The 20624-nt window shown below is 44.0% G+C and overlaps 1 protein-coding gene and 1 non-coding gene across 2 annotated transcripts in view; one reads left to right on the forward strand and one right to left on the reverse strand.

The window, feature by feature from the left end:
* Positions 1-908: 908 nt before the first annotated feature.
* LOC141511289 (T-box transcription factor TBX4) overlaps positions 909-20624 on the forward strand; it is a 46048-nt gene continuing 26332 nt past the window's right edge. Inside the window, exons 1-4 of the mRNA XM_074220524.1 lie at positions 909-1064; positions 3212-3309; positions 15369-15488; positions 18227-18374. Coding sequence (XP_074076625.1) covers positions 909-1064; positions 3212-3309; positions 15369-15488; positions 18227-18374 — 522 coding nt within the window. The remainder of the gene's footprint in view (positions 1065-3211; positions 3310-15368; positions 15489-18226; positions 18375-20624) is intronic.
* On the reverse strand, positions 4627-4731 carry LOC141515709 (U6 spliceosomal RNA). The gene has a single exon (XR_012476465.1). It is a non-coding gene; the product is annotated as a U6 spliceosomal RNA (small nuclear RNA).

The following is a 20624-nucleotide window of genomic DNA, read 5'->3' on the forward strand; positions in this document are numbered from 1 at the left end:
GGATTCTGAATGCTTGGACACAGAAATCTGGCTCAGATTAAATTAAATTAAAACTATTTTAAATTAAGTGTATTGTGAAGGGAACTGGGGGAGGTAGTAGAAGGAGGTGTTCCTAAAATATCAAGTTCTTTTCAAATCACTCAGTTACTGGGAGAAACCTCCATCTCCACAGTCAAGCAAAGCTGGACAGACTTTTAACTAGTCATTCAAGTCAAATATTGGTGCTGTTGGTTAGGACCAAGGGTATGAAAGGCTTTTATCTGAGACTGGGTTAGGTCCAATTTATTCCTGTCTGCTAAAGCTGTCTGTCAAGTGGTGGTTGTGGTGTTTTACTGGAAAATGAAATAGTTTTCTGATTATCTTCTGCAAAGTGAACCTTTCTTTCAATTTCTTTAGGTCATCTCTCTCCAATCTTGAGGATTTGTCTTTGACTTGAGTTGCCTCTCTTTGCCATCCTCCCTCTCATTTCAGGCCAGTACCCTCAGGATTGGGAGTCAGAGAAATCAGGATTGCAGAGGTAGCCCCTGCCTCAGTTTGGGGCAGGATTGCAACTGAAAAGTGATAGAAGAGGATGAAGCTGGGTACCAGAGATGAAACTAGGCTGGAGCAGGAGAAAGATAAAGGCATATAGGATGGATTGAGCTAAGAGCTGATCAAGAGAAGATAAAGCGGAGATGTAGGCACCCAGATGGTGAACAGAGAGTGCATGTACACAGATCCAGGGTGAGGTAGGACAGGAAAAGCGGGGACTCTAGGTAGAGTACTGCCCCAGAAGCTAGAAGTCCACACTGCAGGTGTTACCAGGCTTCTATACCACCAGTACCAGGTCATCAATCTTTGACACAGGATCGCTTGCTGTGACGAAAACTCACATCCTACTCTATATGTCTGTATATGTCCCACAGGAGATGCTTCAAGACAAGGGTCTTTCTGAGAGTGAAGAGGGCTTCCGAGCCCCAGCCCCTGCACATGGCGATCAGGCCTCAGCTCCGGAGCCAGCTTTGGGAGGACAGGGCCTTACTGGAACTCCCCTCAGCAGCCCCCAGGGCCAAGATGCTGAGCAGGTAGGAACTGGGGACTTAACTGAGATGGGCTGCTGGGATTTATGGGAAACTGGGCAAGGGTCCCCCAGAGTTTCTGCCCAGAGCTTCTGTGTGTGTCTCTCTGGAGAGTTCCTGAGACAAGGAGGACCTGGAATTAGTCTCTCTGTAGATAGGACCTTCCCATAACTCAGTCAAAAGACAAAGCGCCCTTCCCACACACACCCAGGCTGATCTGCGTTGGGTGCCCCATCTCCCCCCAAATCCGGGTTCCAAACAGAGCGGGCCCTTCTCTCCCGAGATGCCCATAAAAGTGAAGAATTTACTGTCCCAGACCCAGATGGCCGGGCTTTTAAATGTTTCTTCCCCCACCCCCAAAGTGTCCCTGGCCCCTTGCCTGGCGGGGCACTAGCTCTATCGGTTGGGTCTGGTTTGCTTTGTAACTGGCTTTTATGGGCAGCCCAGCCCGGGGGCTGTTTGCAATTCTTCCCCCGGGGCTTTGGGATGCTGGTGGTGGGGAGTGGCCATTAGTAGTGCCCACTCCCTTTCCCTTTTTGTTTGTATATAATTCGTCCCCTCCAGCGGGATTCGTGCTTAGGCATCGATGCAGGAGCCTGGAGAATTCTGCAGATGAAACACTTGAAAGGCTGGCCAAATTTTGTCAGATGGGGTCCCGCCATATGACCCAGATTCCCAGATCTTCGGGAACTTTTTCGATTTCTCGGGCTATCCAGGCCCGGAGACTAGAGGCCAGGGATGAGGCGGAAGTCTGTGCCCTCTTGGTTTTCCACCCCTTCACTTCCTTCATCCCCGCCACCGCCCACTTGGTTTCAGCTCCAACTAGCCGGGAAAATGGGGTGAGGACCGCGGGTCGAGGAAGCGGTCTCTGAGCGAGGAGCACCAGCCCAGGTCAGGCTCCCTGTCTGGGAGCAGAGGAAAGTGCAAGCTTGGGGACAGAGGACCAGAGAGGAGTTGGGGGGGGGGCGGGGGCTTCAGGCGTAGTGGCCCCGCAGAAGACTCGCTCTTGGCCTGAATTTCGAATCTCACAGACATTCGAATTTCAAAGCGCGTAGACAGTGGAATTTCGGATCCCCCAAGACATTTGGATTTCGAATCCCCCAGATATTTCAAATCCGAATTTCCAATTGAGTCGGATCTCGATGGCTCCTCTCCTGGAGGTTCAGGGCCAAAGGAGCTCGCCAGCCCCACGAGCATTTGTGTCCCCCGTTCGCCTCTTCTATTCCTGGGTAACCCGACGTGTTGTTGGGGGGGGGAATCCAGCTGTTAGACCGGATAAATTCAGCAATTTAATTTCGCCAGAATACGAATATCTTTGGCCATTACCGCGCTAAAAAGGGCCAAACTCGGAGAAAAACCTTGACTTTTCCTTTCTGCAGGGCCGGATCACCTGCCCACACTTTCGAACTAGCCCTAGGTAGGCTAGCGAGACGGGTGGGACAGCTTCCCCTTTTATCTCCAGCCCTTCTCAGACACCCTCATGGGGTTCGAAAATTCTTTAAATATGTTTATTTGTGTGCACACAGGTACATATTACAATGCAGATATGAAAAGGAGAAATATTAATTTCCTAAAGTGACTCTTCCATTTATTATTCTTTTTTTAAATCTGAAAGTGGGATAATTAATCAAGGGAATGGGTTCCCGGAGCCAGGCTACCTGCTCCGAATTCTGTGCATGCAGTTCGACTCAGCCCCAGCTCGGAGGCTTCGTGGCGCGGGGCCGGAGCCAACAGTCTGCTGGGAGCAGAGATGCGCTTTGAGGGCCGAAGGGAGACCGAAGTCATTGGGGATCCCATAGAATGGAACAAGGAGCCTGGGGGAAGTCGCCGCATATCCCCATCCCGGGAACAGGGACGAGTCACCTCTGGTTCCTCCCACTCTTCCCCATACATTGTTTTGGTGACCTGGGTCTCGCCCCACCCCCACCCCATCTACCTTTGTCGGATTCTTGAGTTTCAAATCCCCCTCCAGCTGGGTGCCTCTCAGCCTCTCAGACCCATTCCCTATCCAGGAGGCCAAACTAAAAATAGGAATTTTGATTAGCTCAGAAAAGTGGAGCCCCTTCTCCCCTCAGGAATCAACGGCTTTCCTAGGGAGGGAGCCCAGAACAGGGGCTCTGTGTGATGGCTTGTCCTCTCCCCACTTCCCCCAGACAATCGAGAATATCAAGGTGACTCTGCACGAGAAGGAACTCTGGAAGAAATTTCACGAAGCGGGGACCGAGATGATTATTACCAAAGCCGCAGGTCAGTTTTTGTGGAAGTGTTCTTTGGAGGTCTGGAGGGTAAGGCTGGAGCGTTAGTCTATGGAGGGAGGGTCCGCTCTGGGAGCCGCACTTTCCTCCCCCGCAGGGCCCTGGGCTAGCTTGGCCCTGGACTGAGCCCCCAAACTGGAACTATATGCCCAAGCTTTAACCATCTTAACCTTCTTATCTCCATTCCACATCCCTTCCCCCTCCTCCCCAGCCCCCCGACGCCCGCCAGGGATTAAACTGTAACAACTCAGGGCCGTATAGACGCCAACTGTCTAGATCCAGCCCTTCTAGGAAAAACTTTGTGCCTTCCTGCGAATTGGACATCCTACAGTCTGAGACAGACGAAACTATGCAAATAGCATGCAAATATCGTCCAGGACTTTTGGGCCTCTAGTTCTGGAGTTCTTTCGTCTCAACCTCAACATCTCCCACCAGCTGCTGTAGACGCAGCATGGCGAAGAAGAGAGGAGGACTCTGATTTTCTTCTGCCCCCACTCCTCTCCCCCACCCTAGCTCTCCTCAGGATAGACTAGCGGCTCCAGGTTCTCTGCATTTAAAGGAGATGCTTCGAGGCAGAAGAAGGGAACCCGGGATACGCCTGAATTGGTCCAGTGTAGGCGGGGCAGGAGGGAGAGACCCTGGACCTGTCTCCGCTCTGGTTTGTTTTTGTCAGGGGGCAGTGCCGGGGAAGGGGGACAGACGGACAGTGAAGGCAGCAGGCAGGTTAAGCAAGGGCGCCATGCTTTTCTCAGTGAAGGAACCCTTTTTTTCCCAACCTACTTATGAGAGGCTTAGGGGCTGCCCTAAGGGTGTTCCTCTCCTTCTCCTCCTCCTTGGGGCAAAGGCGCCGATGGGATGTGGGTGTGGTAGGGATGAGGTAGGGGCCAAGCAGCTCTCGGGGTGGCTGCCAGAAGGGTGATTTATAAAGTGGAAACATCTTTAAAATGCGATGGTGTCTGTGGGAGAGAACGGGGATGAGGGGGGAGAGATGGAGGGTGAGACAGCCAGGGAGATAGGGGGAGAGACACTCAGACTGCTGTGCAGGACCCAAATGAAGGGGTGAGGGGAGCAATAGATTCGATGAATTAGATTTGGGTGTGCAAATCTGAAAAACACTGCAGACCTCCCATACTTCCTTCTCTCCAATAGCAGGTTTTTGGAAACGATTTCTTTGCCTGGCAATTCCAACTCCCCCACTTTAATGGAGGCATGGGTAGTAGGTAGTATTAGCAATGTAGGTTACTATAGCAGAGCTTAACTCCTTTTTCTTCTCTTTATTAAAATATTTTCCTAGTTTTGTAAAAATGTTTTCCCTAACTACATTTCGCATCACAAATTTGCATATCATCCGTGAGCAGGGCCGTGCTCGTCTTCTCTGTATCCTTCCAAATTTTGTATATGTGCTGCCGCAGCAGCACTGTGCAACTGATTTCAGAAATAATTCAGCAAAACAATTCCAAATCTTCACATCTCAAATGATATTATGCGTGTTGTAAATCTCTTTGCAAGTGTACTTTATCGATAGGAGTTATTTAGTGCTGAGGTGAAGTGTTTTCTCTTCAGGGGGAGTCAGACCAGTTCCTTCCTCCTAATCTATCTCATTATTAGTCTTAATTTTCCTCTTATTTTAGCCTGGGTGATGATGGACAGAAGTGGTTGTCCTCCTCTGACTCCCCTCTTCCCAACCCCAACAACACTCTCTCTCTCTCTCTCTCTCTCTCTCCTCTCTCTCTCTCTCTCTCTCAATATCGAGGTCAACCTCAAATGCTTCGTCTGAGGAAATCTGGTGTTTCATTTCTTGAGGGACTTTCTGTAGGGACACAACGAGTTACCTTTCTGGGTGGGAAAAGAGGAGTTTTTTTAATGTTGTGCCATGCGCTTGCAGAGCCTTTTCCCAAATTGCACTCTGTTTCATTTCAGGGATGGGCTTTGGGGACAGGGAAGGAAGAGAGAAATAAAAGGTTCAAGTTCAGAATTGCCCTTTTTGGGCGAGCAGCCATAAGTGACATTTTCATGGTAAAATTGCTTGAGAAAGGATGAAACATTCTCTGCATCTCTGGGTAGCAGGTAAAATTCCAGATATCTTAATTTCAAGAGAAGATTCTTGTGGTCTTCACAGGTGTTTGCTCCATCTACCAGTAGCCCCAGGGCTCAGAGAGTGGAGACCTTCCAGCTTTAGGCAGATGTTGGTGAGTGAGCCTGGCAGTAGTTCAGAGATGAGCAGCTGAGAATAATAACAATAGTAAATAGTGGTTGTGATGATAAAAATTTTCCTTCTTGCTGATGGGTTGAAGAAGGGGGTTGGGGGGGAGCCCTTCCTTTCCCATAGAAAGTTATCTATGCTGTAAATCTTCTCATTAAAAAAAAGTCATTTAACTGGCCTCACTTCCTCTTCATTGTGCTCCCCATTAGCTCCTGTTTCCCAGAGAAGACGCTCACCTCCCTCATTCTAGTTCTTCTCACTCCCTCTTCTCATCTTCCCCTACCTGCAGCCCTCTCAAGATAGTAACTCAAATTTGTTTAGAGCTTTGCAAATTCTCTCCGAATGAGATAAAACCCCCATGTTTTATTATTATTTTTTAAAAATATACCAATCATTTTCTCTTTAGTCCAACTCCTAAACCTTTCTCCTAACAAAGAAAAACATTTAAGAAAAACTGACACAGCAACCTTCTCTGACTCTGTATACCAAGTAATTTAGTCCTACTGAGAGGTAAAGGAGGTTCCTTGTTGATTATCCAGGCCCTAGTTGGTTCAGTACACTTTATCACTTAGACAATTTCTTATAGTTGTTAGTGTTTATATTATTGTAGTTATTGCATACATATCATTCTCTTGGTTCTACTGTTTTCACTAAACATTAATTCAATCAAATCTTCCTGTGTTTCTCTGAATTATTCAAATCCATGTTTCTTATCAGTGTAGTAATATTCCATTACATTCATATTGAATAATTTGTTTAGCCATTCCTGAAAGTTAGGTGTCTATTTTGTTTCTGTTTTTTTTCTATTTTATTTTTGAGAGTTCATTTTAAATCTGCAAACCCCCCCTTTTTTAAAATCAGAATCATGGTCTTTTATCACACAAAAGTTTTCTATTTTTTCCAGCAAGAAATATTAGGAGCCTTCTGGTTTGCAAAATCTTTTTGTGCCATCCTTGCCTGTCTTGAATAACCACCTAGGAAGGATAAATAATGGTCCCTGTCTATAGTAAAAGCAGAGTAGAGAGTTTATATAAATACGTTTAAAGAATTTTTTAAAAAAGCATGCCTTTTTTTTTTTGCCCAAATCACTTGAGTGTGATGGCCCAATTCAATAGATTGGGCAGTAGACAGCCTTCTTTCCTGTGCAGGCAGTGGTACATGACACTAAAAAGCATTCTGAAATATAAAGGGTCATAATCATAATAACTCCTATTTTTCTGAGGCAGGAGCTTTTAACCTGAGAGCTCCAGATTTGTTTTGTTTTGTTTGTTTGTTTTAATATATTGATAGCTTTCACTATAATTGGTTTCCTTTTTAATCTTATATATTTTCATATATACATTTAAAAATATGATTCTGAGAGATCCATAAGCTTCCCCAGTTTGACAAACCTCTCTCCTGAAGGTTAACAACCTGTATTCTAGGGTCTTAAAGATGCAAAGTGATTTTCTCAAATATTCATTAGAAATAGGTAGTGCAAGTCTTATTCTTCACAATTCATGGATGAATAAGTGGATTTCCAGTGGAGGTGAAAAGAATTTCCCTGGTCACACAGCCAAGAATTGGGACAGGGGCTCAAGTCTAGTATCCTAAAAGTCCTTCTCTAGAAGGGAAAATGAATGAAGTTTCTGTCTTCCCTGGAGGAGGCAAAGGTTGCAGGAGACAGATGTGCCGACAAGGTGAGCTGGAACATCTTACTAACCTGGATCCTTTTTTTAGTTCCCTTTTCCTTATAGTGGGAGAGTAGAGGGGCCCTTTCCTATTTCATTCTTTTGGAGGTTTCATAAATCTATTTTTCTCACTCTGCTGTTTTGACATAATCTCTCTGATAAAAGTTGAAGTCACAGCATAAGCTGTCCAGGGCCAGGTTTGAAATCGGGCAGGAACCATCCCAGGCAGTGTAGAAGGGATAAATGATAATCTCAGAAGACAAAACAAACCCAAGCCAGCTCCCTTCCCTGCTCTGGAGAAGCAGATGACTCTGATTTGGAGGAGACATCCTCTCACACATACACCCAATTTCCCCGCAGCCCTCTTTTCCCTGACTACTGGCCCGCCCTTCTTTCTACCCACCCTCTTCACCATCCCTCCTTACTCCCTCTTATCCTCCTCCCCCTCCTCTCTCCCCAGCGGTTCCTTTCTCCCCCCCCCCCCCCAAGCAGAGTGTGTGTGTGTGTGAGAAACAGCATTTTCTTCCAAACTCAGACAAAGTGAGCTTCACAAAAATTAAATATAAACGTCCCCAAATGAAAATTTCCTAACTGCCTGACCTCCCTGTCCTGGGTCCTGGCTCTGCCACCAGATAAATCTTCGGTCTCCCATCCCCATAGTCTGAGTTCAATGTTGCTTGCGTTAGTGACAGTGAATTTGTGGCTGAAAAATGAACTACCGATGAGAACTCCCGTTGAACCTGCATTGTTTGTTATTCCGAGGCCTGGCTCTGGCTCAGACTAATCCTCTACTTCAAAGCTTCCTGCCCTTTCTCTGTATACACAGCGTCAGGGCCCAGTGGGGGCTGGTGATAAGAGAAATCAGGGCTTGGACAAACTGGAAAGTGGGACCCGGAGAGACAGCGCTTTGATCTCCGGTAAAGTATTTTCTGAAAGCCCGAGTCTATCTGAAGGAAATACCATTACACCAAAAGGTGGGGGAGCTAAGAGAACCAGCTGACTCTCCTTGCAACTCCTCACCCCCCACCCGGTCCCACCATCTAGTCCGCACGCCCTTTCGCTTAATGACCATGGGAGAGGGGCTTATTTCCTTTAAACGATTTCAAGGAATCAGGGAGCATTTTTCTCAGGGGGAAAAATGGAACCAGATCGTGGGATCTTGGCAGTTGTTTTTAGATACGATAGTAGTTGTCATTCTGCCCTACTCAATGCCTGTCCAACCATCTTCAACCCTGCCCTCTCTAGCCCTTCGGATCTCACCTTATATAGTCGGACTCCTAGCAATTATCACAGTCGGAAGGGAAAAGGAAAGGCATGGTTTTGTCCTGGACCCTAGACTCTTTCCATGAATTTTTGTCACTTGTTTGCTGTATAACTTTAGCCAAGTGGCTTCACATTTTTTGCCCCAGTTTCCTCATCTGTAAAATAAGGGGACCATAGTAACGGTGGTGCTTATCTCATGGTTTTGAGGCTGAAATGAAATCATGTCTATTTGTGAAATGCCCGCAAACTTTGAAATGTTATTAAATGTAACTTCACCTTACGCGTAAGCTCACCTACTCCAAACCCCAACCCGTATGGTTTCTTTCAGCTTCTGGCATCCCAGCGCTGGTTGTTTTCACAGCTGAGTTATTCCTGAAAGAAAGGTTTAAAATGAAAAGTTTGGTGTTACTGGGGTCCCCTTGGGCACTTATGTTGGGATGTTAGCTGGCAGAATGAAGAGAAAGAAGAATCAGGGAGTTCTGGGAGATTCTGATAGGCATAGAGGGAAATGAATTTATCAATAATAGGTTATTATACAAGGTCAATGAAAAGTGAGCACAAGTTTTTATCCCGGGTTCATGGACGGAGCCTAGAGATTTTGGGGGTGGGCGGGAAAAGTATACTTTATTTTGACTCACCTGAAATTTCACATTTCCTTCAACTTTAAAGTAAAAAAAAAAAAAAAATCCGAGAAGGATCTGTTTCACCAGACTTCCAAAGGGGTTACTATTATAAAAAGGGTGAAGAAATCCTGTCTTAGACACGTTTTTTTTTCCTTTTTCTCTTCATTCTTCCTCTCTGACTTTTCCTCCCTCATTTCCCTCCTTCTTCTGTCCTCTCTTCTGTCTTGTTTTTTTTTTCTTTTCTCTATCTCTCACTCTTTCTCTCAGCAGATAGGAGCTATATAAGATGATCTCTGAAGTTCCTTACCACTGGAGGATTCTGTTCTTTTCTTTTTTCTTTTTGCAAGGCAATGAGATTAAGTGACAAGGTCACTCAACTAGGTAATTATTAAGTGAGATCGAATTTGAACTCAGATCCTCCTGACTTAGGGGTCGATGCTCTATCCACGGTGCAGCCTAGCTGCCCCGCTATTCTTGCTTTTTAAATCCTCCAGAATGGTCATGTTATCATCTTTCTCCCCAATTCTTGCTTGAGGGATGCCAAGAAAATCTACCCTTCTTGCCCCCTGCTTACAAAGCGATCTTTTCTATTTGCAGCTTTGAAATGTATTGCTCAAATGCACATCGAAGCTCTTCTTCCTCTCTGCCCCTGCCACTGAGGCCTTGAGTAAGCTTATTTTAGCAGGTCATTCTAAAATCATTTGTGAACATGAAATAGATAAAGGCCCCTGTGCACGTCAGCGCAACTCACTCATCTTAGGAGCCTGTTTGGTGATCAGAGAGGAGAGCCCAGCTTTCATCTCCTCCCTGAGCCTGGGTTAGATTGTTTATGCTCCTGCCTGGTCAGTTTTGGTGATGGTGCAGAGGGAAACACTCCATCTGCCCAGATGGAAGGAGGGCTTGGGAAAGAGGAGGAGCTTTTCCTTGAGACTGAGTCCATTGGAGAGAAAATCCCATTACTTTTCTTCCTGTTAGAACAGCTGCTGAGTAATTTAACCTTTCTTTTCCTCCCCCTGAGAACAGTTTCCTGTTCATCACCTCTTGGACTGAAAAATTAAGGTATATCTCATAAGACATAGATAATAGTAGCACTTTGGAGGAAGAAGTTCACTCATGATCTTTGGCCTCACAGAGTACTGTGAAACAGGTAGCATGAAGAGTATTATTATTATTCCCATCTGACAGCTTAGAAAACTGAGGCTTAGAGTAAGTTTGGTAGAAAGAGTGGAGGAAAACCAGGCCTTTCCATTATTCTCTGTTCTCTATCATCTTTAAATGCCTTCCTCAGCATAATCAAGACTGCCCAGAAAATATACCTCTCAGTGACTAGCTCTCTCCAATATATTGGCCAGAAAGGAATTGTAGAATCTAGCTTCCAGTTGTTTAGTCAGTTTTTAGTTGTTTCTAGCTCTTTGAGACCCCTTTTGGGATTTTTCTTGGCAACGATATGGGAGTGTTTTGCTATTTCCTCTCCAGTTTATTTTACAGATGAGGAAACTGAGTTTAAAAGCTTCCCAGAAATTCATGTTCTTAACTTTGGAGAATTGGGAAGTCTCTGGAATGGTCTGAACCTCATTTTTCTTGTCTCTGGCTCCAACTAAGGTATTCTCTCCCTACTGAGGTGGTTTCCTCACTGTACTTAATCAAGGAGAACAAAGCAATTAATTTAACTTGATACTGGGACTGGGAATGGTGTGGAAAGAAATGGAAATCAGTAGACAAGGTATTTGGATTAAATGGAAATAAGATCCTTTACACCTGTAATTAGCTGTCCTTCAGTGGTAGGAAGTCATTAGATTATTCTAGATTATTGAATTTTAAAGTTGAGAGAGTCTAAACTCTTAATTGCATAGATGTGGAAACTGAGGTTCAGAAAAAAATGAGATTTGTCTAAGACCAAGTAAGACTATTCAATATAATTTCTTCCTGGGAAGATTGAAAGAGACAAACAGCGAAAGAGAAAGAGAGGGACAGAGAGAGCCAGAGAGGAAGGAAGAAGGGAGAAAGAGAGGGAAGAGAAAAAAAGAAAAAAATTATTCAAGACAGGGGTTTTTAACCTTTTTTTTGATAGGGACCCTTTAGGAATCTGTTGAAACTTATAGATTCCTTCTGTAGCTTCCCAAAGTAGAGTGATTTGTTAAAATCAAATAAATTTTGGGGTTCAAACTGAGGTCTTCCAAGTTCAGTAAACCTTATTAACCATCATTTTCTCACATTTGATGGCATTTAAGATATCTTTAATTCTTCATTTCTAGGAAACCTCCTCTAAGTTACATACCCTACCCGGAATAAAAGTTGAGTCTGACAAGAGACTTAGAGGCAGGCATGCACCGGAATTCTACCCCTTTCAACAATACCATTTCTCCATCTCAGGCAGAGCAAGAATAAGAGAATACCTGCAAGAGGGTTTGTCTGACTTAGTTACCAAACCTAGATGAATGTTTTAGGAGTCTAAAAGCAATTCTTCCCCACAGAGATCCCATCACTGGTATCTATCTGTCTATCAGGAGTCACATTCATTCCTCAATTTCAAAAAAAAAAGTTGGCAAAAGATGGAGGAAGATGATTGTGATCCTGACTGTACTCCTGGGAATGATTCTTTCTGTCATTTTTTTCTTATTTTTATTTTATTTTTCCCTGGATACAATGCAAAAACAAGTTTTAGCATTCATTTTCAAAACCTTGACTTCTGAATTCTCTCCCTCCACCTAAAATCCCTCTCCCATCCCCACCCCCCTCCACTGAAAAAGCAAGTAATTCGATATAAGTTAAAAATGTGCAGTGATGCAAAACATTTCCATAACAGTCATGCCATAAAAGAAAAACACAAAGTCCCCATCCCCAAAATAATAAACCTCAAGAAAAATAAAGTTAAAAAAGTATGCTTCAATCTGTATTCAGACACTATCAGCTCTCTCTCTCTGGGGATGAATAACATTCTCTATCATAAGTCCTTCAGATTTGTCTTGGGTCACAGCACTGCTGAGAAAAGCTAAATCATGGGAAGGACACTTTCTTCTTAAGTTCCCCTTCTTCCTTTGCCTCCCTTCCACATAGATGTGTGATGAAATATAGAGTTGTTTCCCTGATTTGGTTTGTACCAGGAAAATAAGAAATATGTTTGTATTGTCGAAGCACTGTGTGCTAACCCCCCCCCCCCCCCAGCTCCCATCTCCACTCCCGTTTCACCCTCACATTACATGAATGACTTTTTAGATCCCTCATCAGCTTCCTTTATTCCTCCTTCTCCCAGATGTTCCAGAAGGGACACCATCAAGACTCCCCCACTAAGCCCTGGCTAATGCTGGTATAGGAAGAGGGGAATTGAGGTAGTCGGGAAGAGGCCAGGAACGCTTTCATTCTCTGAGCCCCAGAGTCCAGCAACACCTCTCAGGGGCTGTTATCAGTCAAGAATTTCATGTGTATACGTTATCATCCTGTGACTCCATGTATTTATTGAAGGGGCCCTAGTCACAGGACACTCTGAAGGCAGACACATCCAGCACTGGTACACTGGTCAGGCTGGAGCCCCAGCTCTTTAAATGCCTTTTAAAAAGCACTTAGTGAAGTCAGCCTGGATGCTTTAGCAGCTGAGATGAGGTGTAGCAAGAACGGGAGGGAGGAAGGGACCTTGACAGATGTTGGTGCCGGCCTTTTCCAAAGTGTACCTTAAGGTTGGCTCATTTCCTTCAACAAACCCATTCCACAGGCCTTGCAGCATATCTTTCCAGATCATTCCAACCCCCCCCCCCACTTAGCAAAAGATGCTAAAGAATGCAGAAAACCTTGCCATCACCCCTTCCCTCCCTTTCCTTTTTTGTCTTCTTTCTGTTCCAGAAGTAGGAGCAAGTCCTGGGTTGACTATGGAAGGTACTATGTTTGTACAGGTGACTATTATTGGGGAACTGGAAAACTAAAGAGGGAAGGGGTGACTTCCCCCCAACCCAATTCAGGGTTTGAATGTTCAGTAACTCAGTGCAAACCTCCCTTTGTACCCCCACCTCACTGCTGCTGCCCAGACTGATTATGTGGGAAACATCTGGAATGTGTGCAGGACATTGGCGCAGGGGGCTGGGGCCTAACACAGATGGATCTGACCCCATTTACATTTTTTCCCCAAGTGTATACACAAAATGGTGGCCCCAAAGGTAAGAAAATTCATTCTTTTCTTCAGAGAATGGGTGCAGCTGCCCCCTCCATTCAGCTGCCTTGTCCCTTCAATTTCCCCTCCTCCAACTTCAGTTTCATATTCCTCCAACCCCTTTTCCTAGAACACCAGAGGAGGAGCTCAGAGCAGAAGGCAACTCCAGATTCCCAGATGTGCAGGGGTGTGTCTGAACTTGAAGCAAGGGTAGACATTAGGGATGACCCAACACACTCCCTCTCATTCTGGGCATGGGAATAAAGGGGTGGGGCTGAGAGCCTACGACTGTTAAAATGCTTTTGATTGACATCTGGGACAAATTCTGAGATGACATTTTCGAGGTGCCTAGGCTTTGCAATTGGAATTTTGTCTTTCTTCTCTCTCCACATCCATCGAAGCTCACTTATTCTGTCTATACTGGAAACAGCTCTGGTTGCCATATCCATGGCAAGATTATTTCTCCCCTGTCCAGTTTTCTCTTTAGCTCTTCTGTGTTGTTTTTGGAAGTCCAGGTAGTTGGATATACCAAAGTCAACAGCCTTAGTTGCTCCAGGAAGCAGGTGGTTCTTTTTGTTCCTCGATAGCAGAGTGTGTGTGTGTGTGTGTGTGTGTGTGTGTGTGTGTGTGTGTGTGTGTTTGTGTGTGTGTGCCCCTGGCCCTGGGTAGGACACTGAAGACAAGAAGCAGCAGAAGAATGAAAGGCAAGATGCCTTTTCATGATTCAAAGAAGGAAATCGGTCCTCTGGAGCTCAGGGTGTCAGTTATATAATAACAATGTCCTGATCCCCCATATCCATGCAGCTTCTGTCTACATTAGCTTCCAACAATGATTCCAGTTCCTCTTTCACCCCAAGGAACTTAGAGTGGAGATGGAGGGAGTAGGGGAAGAAGTGGCCCAAACCATTCAATCTAGTCCACTGTCAGTGCTTTTAACATCATTTGTGGCAAGTTACAAGTCTTGGACAGACTTTCCCCTGATGACCCCTTTCTTCAAACTCCTGTCAGTAAGGTTACTTTCCTTGTATTTCCATCTTAAGGGAAGGTATATCCATTTTCATGTTGGTCTTAACAAAACATAACTATTAATATTAATCTACTTAAATACATACATATACATATGTAAATATTCTCTATCATCTATTTACCATCCATCCATCATCTATCCACCCATCCATCCATTCATCCATCTCTCTCTCTCTCTCTCTCTCTCTCTCTCTCTCTCTCCCTCTCTCTCATCTCTGTATCTATGGAAGCCTGAAATAGAGGCTAGAGAAGACCAGCCTCATCATATACTGCCGGTGAGATCTTGGCAATCAATCAATCTCTTCATGCTTGGACAACTCATTAAGACTATAAGTTGTTGAGGTCTGAATTGATGGAGTGAATTTCTTCACCCAGGAATTCTTCATCCCAACAAAATCACAGGTCCAGGCTGTGTATTTATGTGTGTGATTTCATGAGAAGTAACATGGCATAAGGGATCCCAAAATAGCTAGGTGGCGAAGTGGATAGAGGGCTCAACCTAGAATTTGAAGTACAAAATTTGAATCTTGCTTCTGACATATATACAACCAAGGGCAAGTCATAGAATCTCTCCTTGCCTCTGGCAACCCTCCCAATGGTAATATCCATTTTTCACTGATTTAAATGTTTGGAGGAAATTGGTGTGGGCTTGGACCCTTGTGTGTGTGTGTGTTTAATATATCATGAAATTAAATGAAATTTTAAAAATATTGAGTTGTCTGAAGACACAAAGATCAGTATGGTCTAAGAATAAATGAGCACAAAGCTCAGCTCTAAACCTTTCCCTCAGGTTGGCAGAAGGCAAGGTCATTTGCCCCATTCCACCCCTCCAGAAGTCCTTCAGAAATCAGAGAAGCCCCAGACCTGTAAACTTGGCATATAACTTCCCTTCCCTCAGAGTCCTGACACTGTGCTTCTCTAGCATTTGGCTATTTTCAGCTGTGACTCTAGGAGGTGGGCAAGCAAGTGGTCTTGGGGCATCATGTAAGCATGCCTTCCTCAAAGATCTCCCAGTCTTTTTCTCCCCTTCTAATTTTATTCTCTCTAGAGGTCTGCAAGCATCATCATCATCTTCCGTTCCCTACTCTCTACCTGCCTTCTCACATGTCTCCCTTTGACTTTTTCCTAGGAGAATGTTCCCCAGCTACAAAGTGAAGGTCACAGGGATGAACCCCAAGACCAAGTACATTTTGCTGATTGACATCGTCCCAGCAGATGATCATCGATATAAATTCTGTGATAACAAATGGTAAGAGGCCAGAAACCCTCTCCGTATTACACAATCCTAATCCCAGTTGTGTTATCAGTTCTTTGAACAGATTGGGATTGAGTGAACTTCTGACTATTCTGACTGAATCACTCAGTCCTTTGCTCCTTCTTCCCATTCCTTACTCTTAACCTCTTTACTCCTTGTCTGTCCCTGTTCACCAGAGATGGGGAGGGAGAGGTAGGGTAAGTTCAACTCTATCCTTTTGGCTACTCTGGGAAAAGACCAAGGCTTAGAATGGGGTTGGGGATGCTATTTAGACTAGCAGTAGATTTCCCCACAATCAGATACAATCCAGGACTAAGTGAAAGGCTAAGTTCTTGAAGGGTGGGAGAGGCTTGGGAAGGAAAGGAAAGCCAGGGATAGGACAGAAGATACTGACACCAGTTACCAGTATAGAAGGATGGAAATGACTTTCATTGGGAAATCTAATTTACAACTGACACATACTGATTTTTTACTCAATCTTTATTTCCTCATGCCCTTTTTTATTTCCCAAAACAAAGCAAAATCCACCTGTGTGGGAAAGTCTAACTTTTAGATCTGCTCCTTTACTCCGACTCAATTTTCCCACCTATGAGTCTAGGAATGTATATGTTTGTGGTATGCTAGATTATGAGCTTAAAAGAATCTTTAAGGTAATGGAGATAGGAGGTCATAAACCTAGAGGTGTCAGGATTGGAGGTCAGAGGTTAACTAGTTGAATTCTGAATTTTATAATCAAAGAAAATGGAGACTAGAGAGGCTATGGCTTTCCTTAGGTCAGATAAATAGTAAATTGTAAATGTGGGATTCAGATGTCTCCAAATTTGGGGGCTCTTTGCAACATCTTCATTTTTCCCTTCATGCAATACCTTCATATTCAGAGGAAACTGAGATTCAGAAAGAGGTAAGGGCTCGTCCAAAGTAAGAGTCACAGCAGAAGTTAACCCAGGTCCTCTGACTTCAATCACTTAAACATGAAGTGACATCACAAGCTACTAAGTTCAACCTCTTTATTTTATGGGGTAGGTAGGTGGTATGGTGGATAGAGTGCTGGATATGGAGTGGGGAAGACACTTCTTTCTGAGTTCAAATCTGACCTTAGACATTTACTAGCTGTGTGACCCTGGGCAAGTCACTTTACCATATTTGCCTCAGTTTCCTCATCTGTCAAATGATCTAGAAAAGAAAATGGCAAAACTACTTCAATATCTTTGCCAAAAACCCCAACAAGCTCATTGGGGTCATAAAAAATCTGCCATGACTGAAAACTGACTAACAGCTCCATTTTACAAATGAGAAAAACTGAGGGCAATTGTGGAATATTTTTAAATTGTCACTAGCTCACTCAACCAGGATGAGAGGGGGTCTCTGACCAAGTGGCTAGTAAAGAATTGTGACTTCAATGTAAAGACTCTTTGGATAAAGTATATTGGGAAGGAAGGCTGAATCTGCAATGGCTTCTCATCCAGATGTATGAACTAACACCTCCTATGTCTCTCTGGGCTCAAAGCAAAGTCAGCAGCCTCTTTTCTCCAGGTCATACCTCATTTATTCCATTCACTTTCTTGACTGGTTCCATAGAAAAAGTTGTTTTTATCTAGTTCTACAGCCTGAGACTGAGGGAATTCCCAGTAGGATTTGCCAAGGAAATAAATTGAATTTTTGAAGTGTGTGTGTGTGTGTGTGTGTGAATATGCTTGTCTGTGCATACATGCATATCAAATTGAATCAACAAGTCAAGTCAATGAGCATTTATTAGACACCTACTATATATTAGGCACTGTGCTCAATATGGGGATAAAACAAAAAAGCTTGGTGCCTGCCCTCTAGGGAGCTCACAGTTTAATGGGGAAAAACAAAAATGTACAGACATAAATGTGTGTGTGTGTTTGTGTGTGTGTGTGTGTGTGTGTGTGTGTGTGTGTGTGTGTATGTGTGTGTCTGAGAATGGGAGAGTGGATGAGAGCAAGAAGTGAAGGACTCTCTAGTGAGAGAAGATAGGACTGGTAGTAGTGAAGGTAGGGGAAGTATTTTTCTTTCTGTTCTCAATAAGCATATGATATTCCAACAAAGAAGAAAGCAGATAGTATCACTTTTTACTTCTGGAACCTTGGGAAACTTACTTAACTTCTCTGAACCTCAGTTTCCTCTTCTGTAAAAGATGAGCTGATCTCTGAGGCCTTTCCAGCATTGTCATCTTATAATCAGATGATTCTGAGTTAATTCTTGGAGCTGGATTTAGGCTTAAGTGTTGAGCACTGACCAGCTTGGAGAACAAGTCTCTGGAAACTTCTCTCCCTCCCCTGCAATTTTATAATCTGTATTATCCCTAGCTTTGGGCATCAGTAATAATCATGTGTGTCAGTGCAGGAAACCAATCCCACAGACCTCCTCTTCTCCCTACTTTGGAGGGAAAAACGTGTAGTGATTTTATAGGAAGAGCTAAAACCTTGAACATCACCTCCTCTGTTAAGATGAATGTCTGAGAATCAGCTCATAAACCTACTTCATTAGATTGTGAACTCTTCGAGGCCAGAGAATAACTTTTTCCTTTCTTTGTCTCTCCTCTCCCTCCCCTGCATTCGGTATGGTTCCTGAGACAAAAATTAATAAATATTTGTTGACTGACTGATTCTGTTCAAGGTGGGTTAAGAGAAGGGTCCCCTCTGGGGTTCCCTGGCATTCAATAGTTTTCAGGTAGGGGATCCCTAATGTGGGGACTGCTGTGTTGGCAGGATGGTGGCAGGAAAGGCAGAGCCTGCGATGCCAGGAAGACTGTACGTGCATCCAGACTCTCCAGCTACGGGGGCACACTGGATGCGGCAGCTGGTCTCCTTCCAGAAGCTGAAACTGACCAACAACCACCTGGACCCTTTTGGGCATGTAAGAGCAGGGTCCCCTCCCTGGCTGGTGGCAAGTTAACTATCTGGGCCCTGGGAGTAGGGGTGGGAGCTCATTGGGCTGGGCATCAGCATGCCATTCTCTAGATTTTTATTCTCTAAGTTTCATTGTTAAGGAAGATTGTATCATTTTTTTTTTCTTGCATTCATTTTCTTGAAAGGTAAATTATACATCTAACAAACAAGATTGAGGATTTGATGGAGCACCAACCAGAGTTTGTCATGGAAAAAAAAATCATTTTAGAGGGAGGGGGAGAGAGAGAGAGAGAGAGAGAGAGAGAGAGAGAGAGAGAGAGAGAGAGAGAGAGGTTTCACTAGATGTCTTTTTAAAGTTAACTTTGTTGTGAGATCCCAAGAAGTCATTGAACCATTCAGTGACTCAGTTTCCCCATTTTCAAAATGGGGGAGAATATTTTCTTTCTCCATTTCAGAGGGCTTTAGAAAGCAACAAAGTATTGCTCAAATTCGGTGTTTAATTTTTCTGATGCTTAACCTTCTTTCAAAAATTTTATTTAAATTGATCTCTTTTGTTTTTCTATTGACTTCATTTCCAAACATATCCCTTCTCCCCATCCAACCTGGTAAATCACTCCTCATAACAAAGACTAGAAAGAAAAAAAAAGTGTAGCAAAACCAACCAATGCATTACAATATATACAATATGTCATATGTCCAGCACCTTCACCCCACCCCTCCCTTAGTTTGGAAAGAAGAGAGGGAGATGCATTTTTCTCAATTTTTCTCTTGAGTTTGGTCACTAAAATTATGATTTTGTCTTATTGTTCTATTTATATAGTTGTATCATATCTACTGTTTTCTAACTTATGGTTATTTTACTTTGTATCAGTTCATAGAAGTCTTCCTATGTGTCACTGTAGTCTGTGTAATCATCATTTTTTATGGTGTTGGGATGTTCTTTCACATTCAGGAACCACAATTTCTTTAACCTTTCCCCAGTAAGTGAGCATTTGCTTTACTTCTTGTTTTTTATTAGCACAAAAAAGTGTCACTATGAGTGTTTTGGTGTATATAAGAACTTTCTGTCTTTGATCTTCAGAGTATACGTGGCTTATGCTTCATATGGATTCTTTGAGCCAGATTTCATCATGAAAACAGTTCTTGTGCTTTCCCCTCTTTCCCCATGCCCCCAGCCAGGGAATTCAGACTCACTAGGTCAGTTAGACATTGCCAAATATAACTGGATAAGTCATTCTGTATTATTATTGGGAAAAATCAGGTAATAGAGGTGCCCAAGCCAGAGGGAGTGATTTTTGGATTATCCACCAGTTAGGATTTTCTGCACTACTATTCTCCTATACTTTTGATGATAATCAAGAGTAGACTGTAGTCTGAAAATGGATTATAGGGCATGGGAGTAGGGAAGGGGAGGAGATCTCATGCCTCTGGTTGAGTGCCTGTTATTTCCAGGGCCCTGGGTTCTGTGGGGTGGAGCTCTTTGGCCCCAAAGATTGCTGCCTCTGGGCCCCCTTCAATCCAGAGACCCGCCCCTCACAGGTTGCATAAGCTCATTATTTTCCAATCTGGCTCTGGCAGGCCCATTAAAAAAAAGAGCATTTTATTTGGAAAATCTTAATTCATGTGTATTGCAGATGTAGGCCTGGGGAGTGCTCGATTATCTGCCACAGCTCGGAGGGCCCCTGGTCTGTCCTGGCAGTTTTGCGGTTATTGAGTATAGAGGATCTAATTGTATCTGCTATGCACATCCTATACTGACAGGCACAAACCTGGTGTGGTACTGCTGCTGCAGTGTGTGTGGAAGGGGAATGGGATGGGGGGGAGATTGGGGGAGAAGAGAGAATAACAATGCAGGTGTGCCTTGCCGTATACAACAGATGTGTTCCTGGAACGTTGCATATAAGCCAAATTGTTATATATCTCGAATTTCCCCACAAGAGACATTGGAGAGGCTTTATCTTAATTTCAAATGAATCTTCAGTTGACTGGCTCTTCTAAGTATTGCATTTTTCTGTGTGGGCTGCCAGCATGCCCTCCCTGGGGAGGTAATATTCTGTAAACATCCAGCAGGACTTGGGAAACTGGGATTTAAAGGAATGGGAGAGATCCTTCTGCGGTGGAATAATCAAATCCTGTATGTAATCAGTTTTATTTGTGTGTGTGTGTGTGTGTATTTATCTCTTGGATTTTGCTTGAGTGGGGCCCTGTGCATACACGGGCATATCTGACAAATGGGATCCAACTCGATCTTACACCT

Source organism: Macrotis lagotis, chromosome 2 (genome assembly GCF_037893015.1).
Source record: "Macrotis lagotis isolate mMagLag1 chromosome 2, bilby.v1.9.chrom.fasta, whole genome shotgun sequence".
Classification (NCBI taxonomy): domain Eukaryota; kingdom Metazoa; phylum Chordata; class Mammalia; order Peramelemorphia; family Peramelidae; genus Macrotis; species Macrotis lagotis.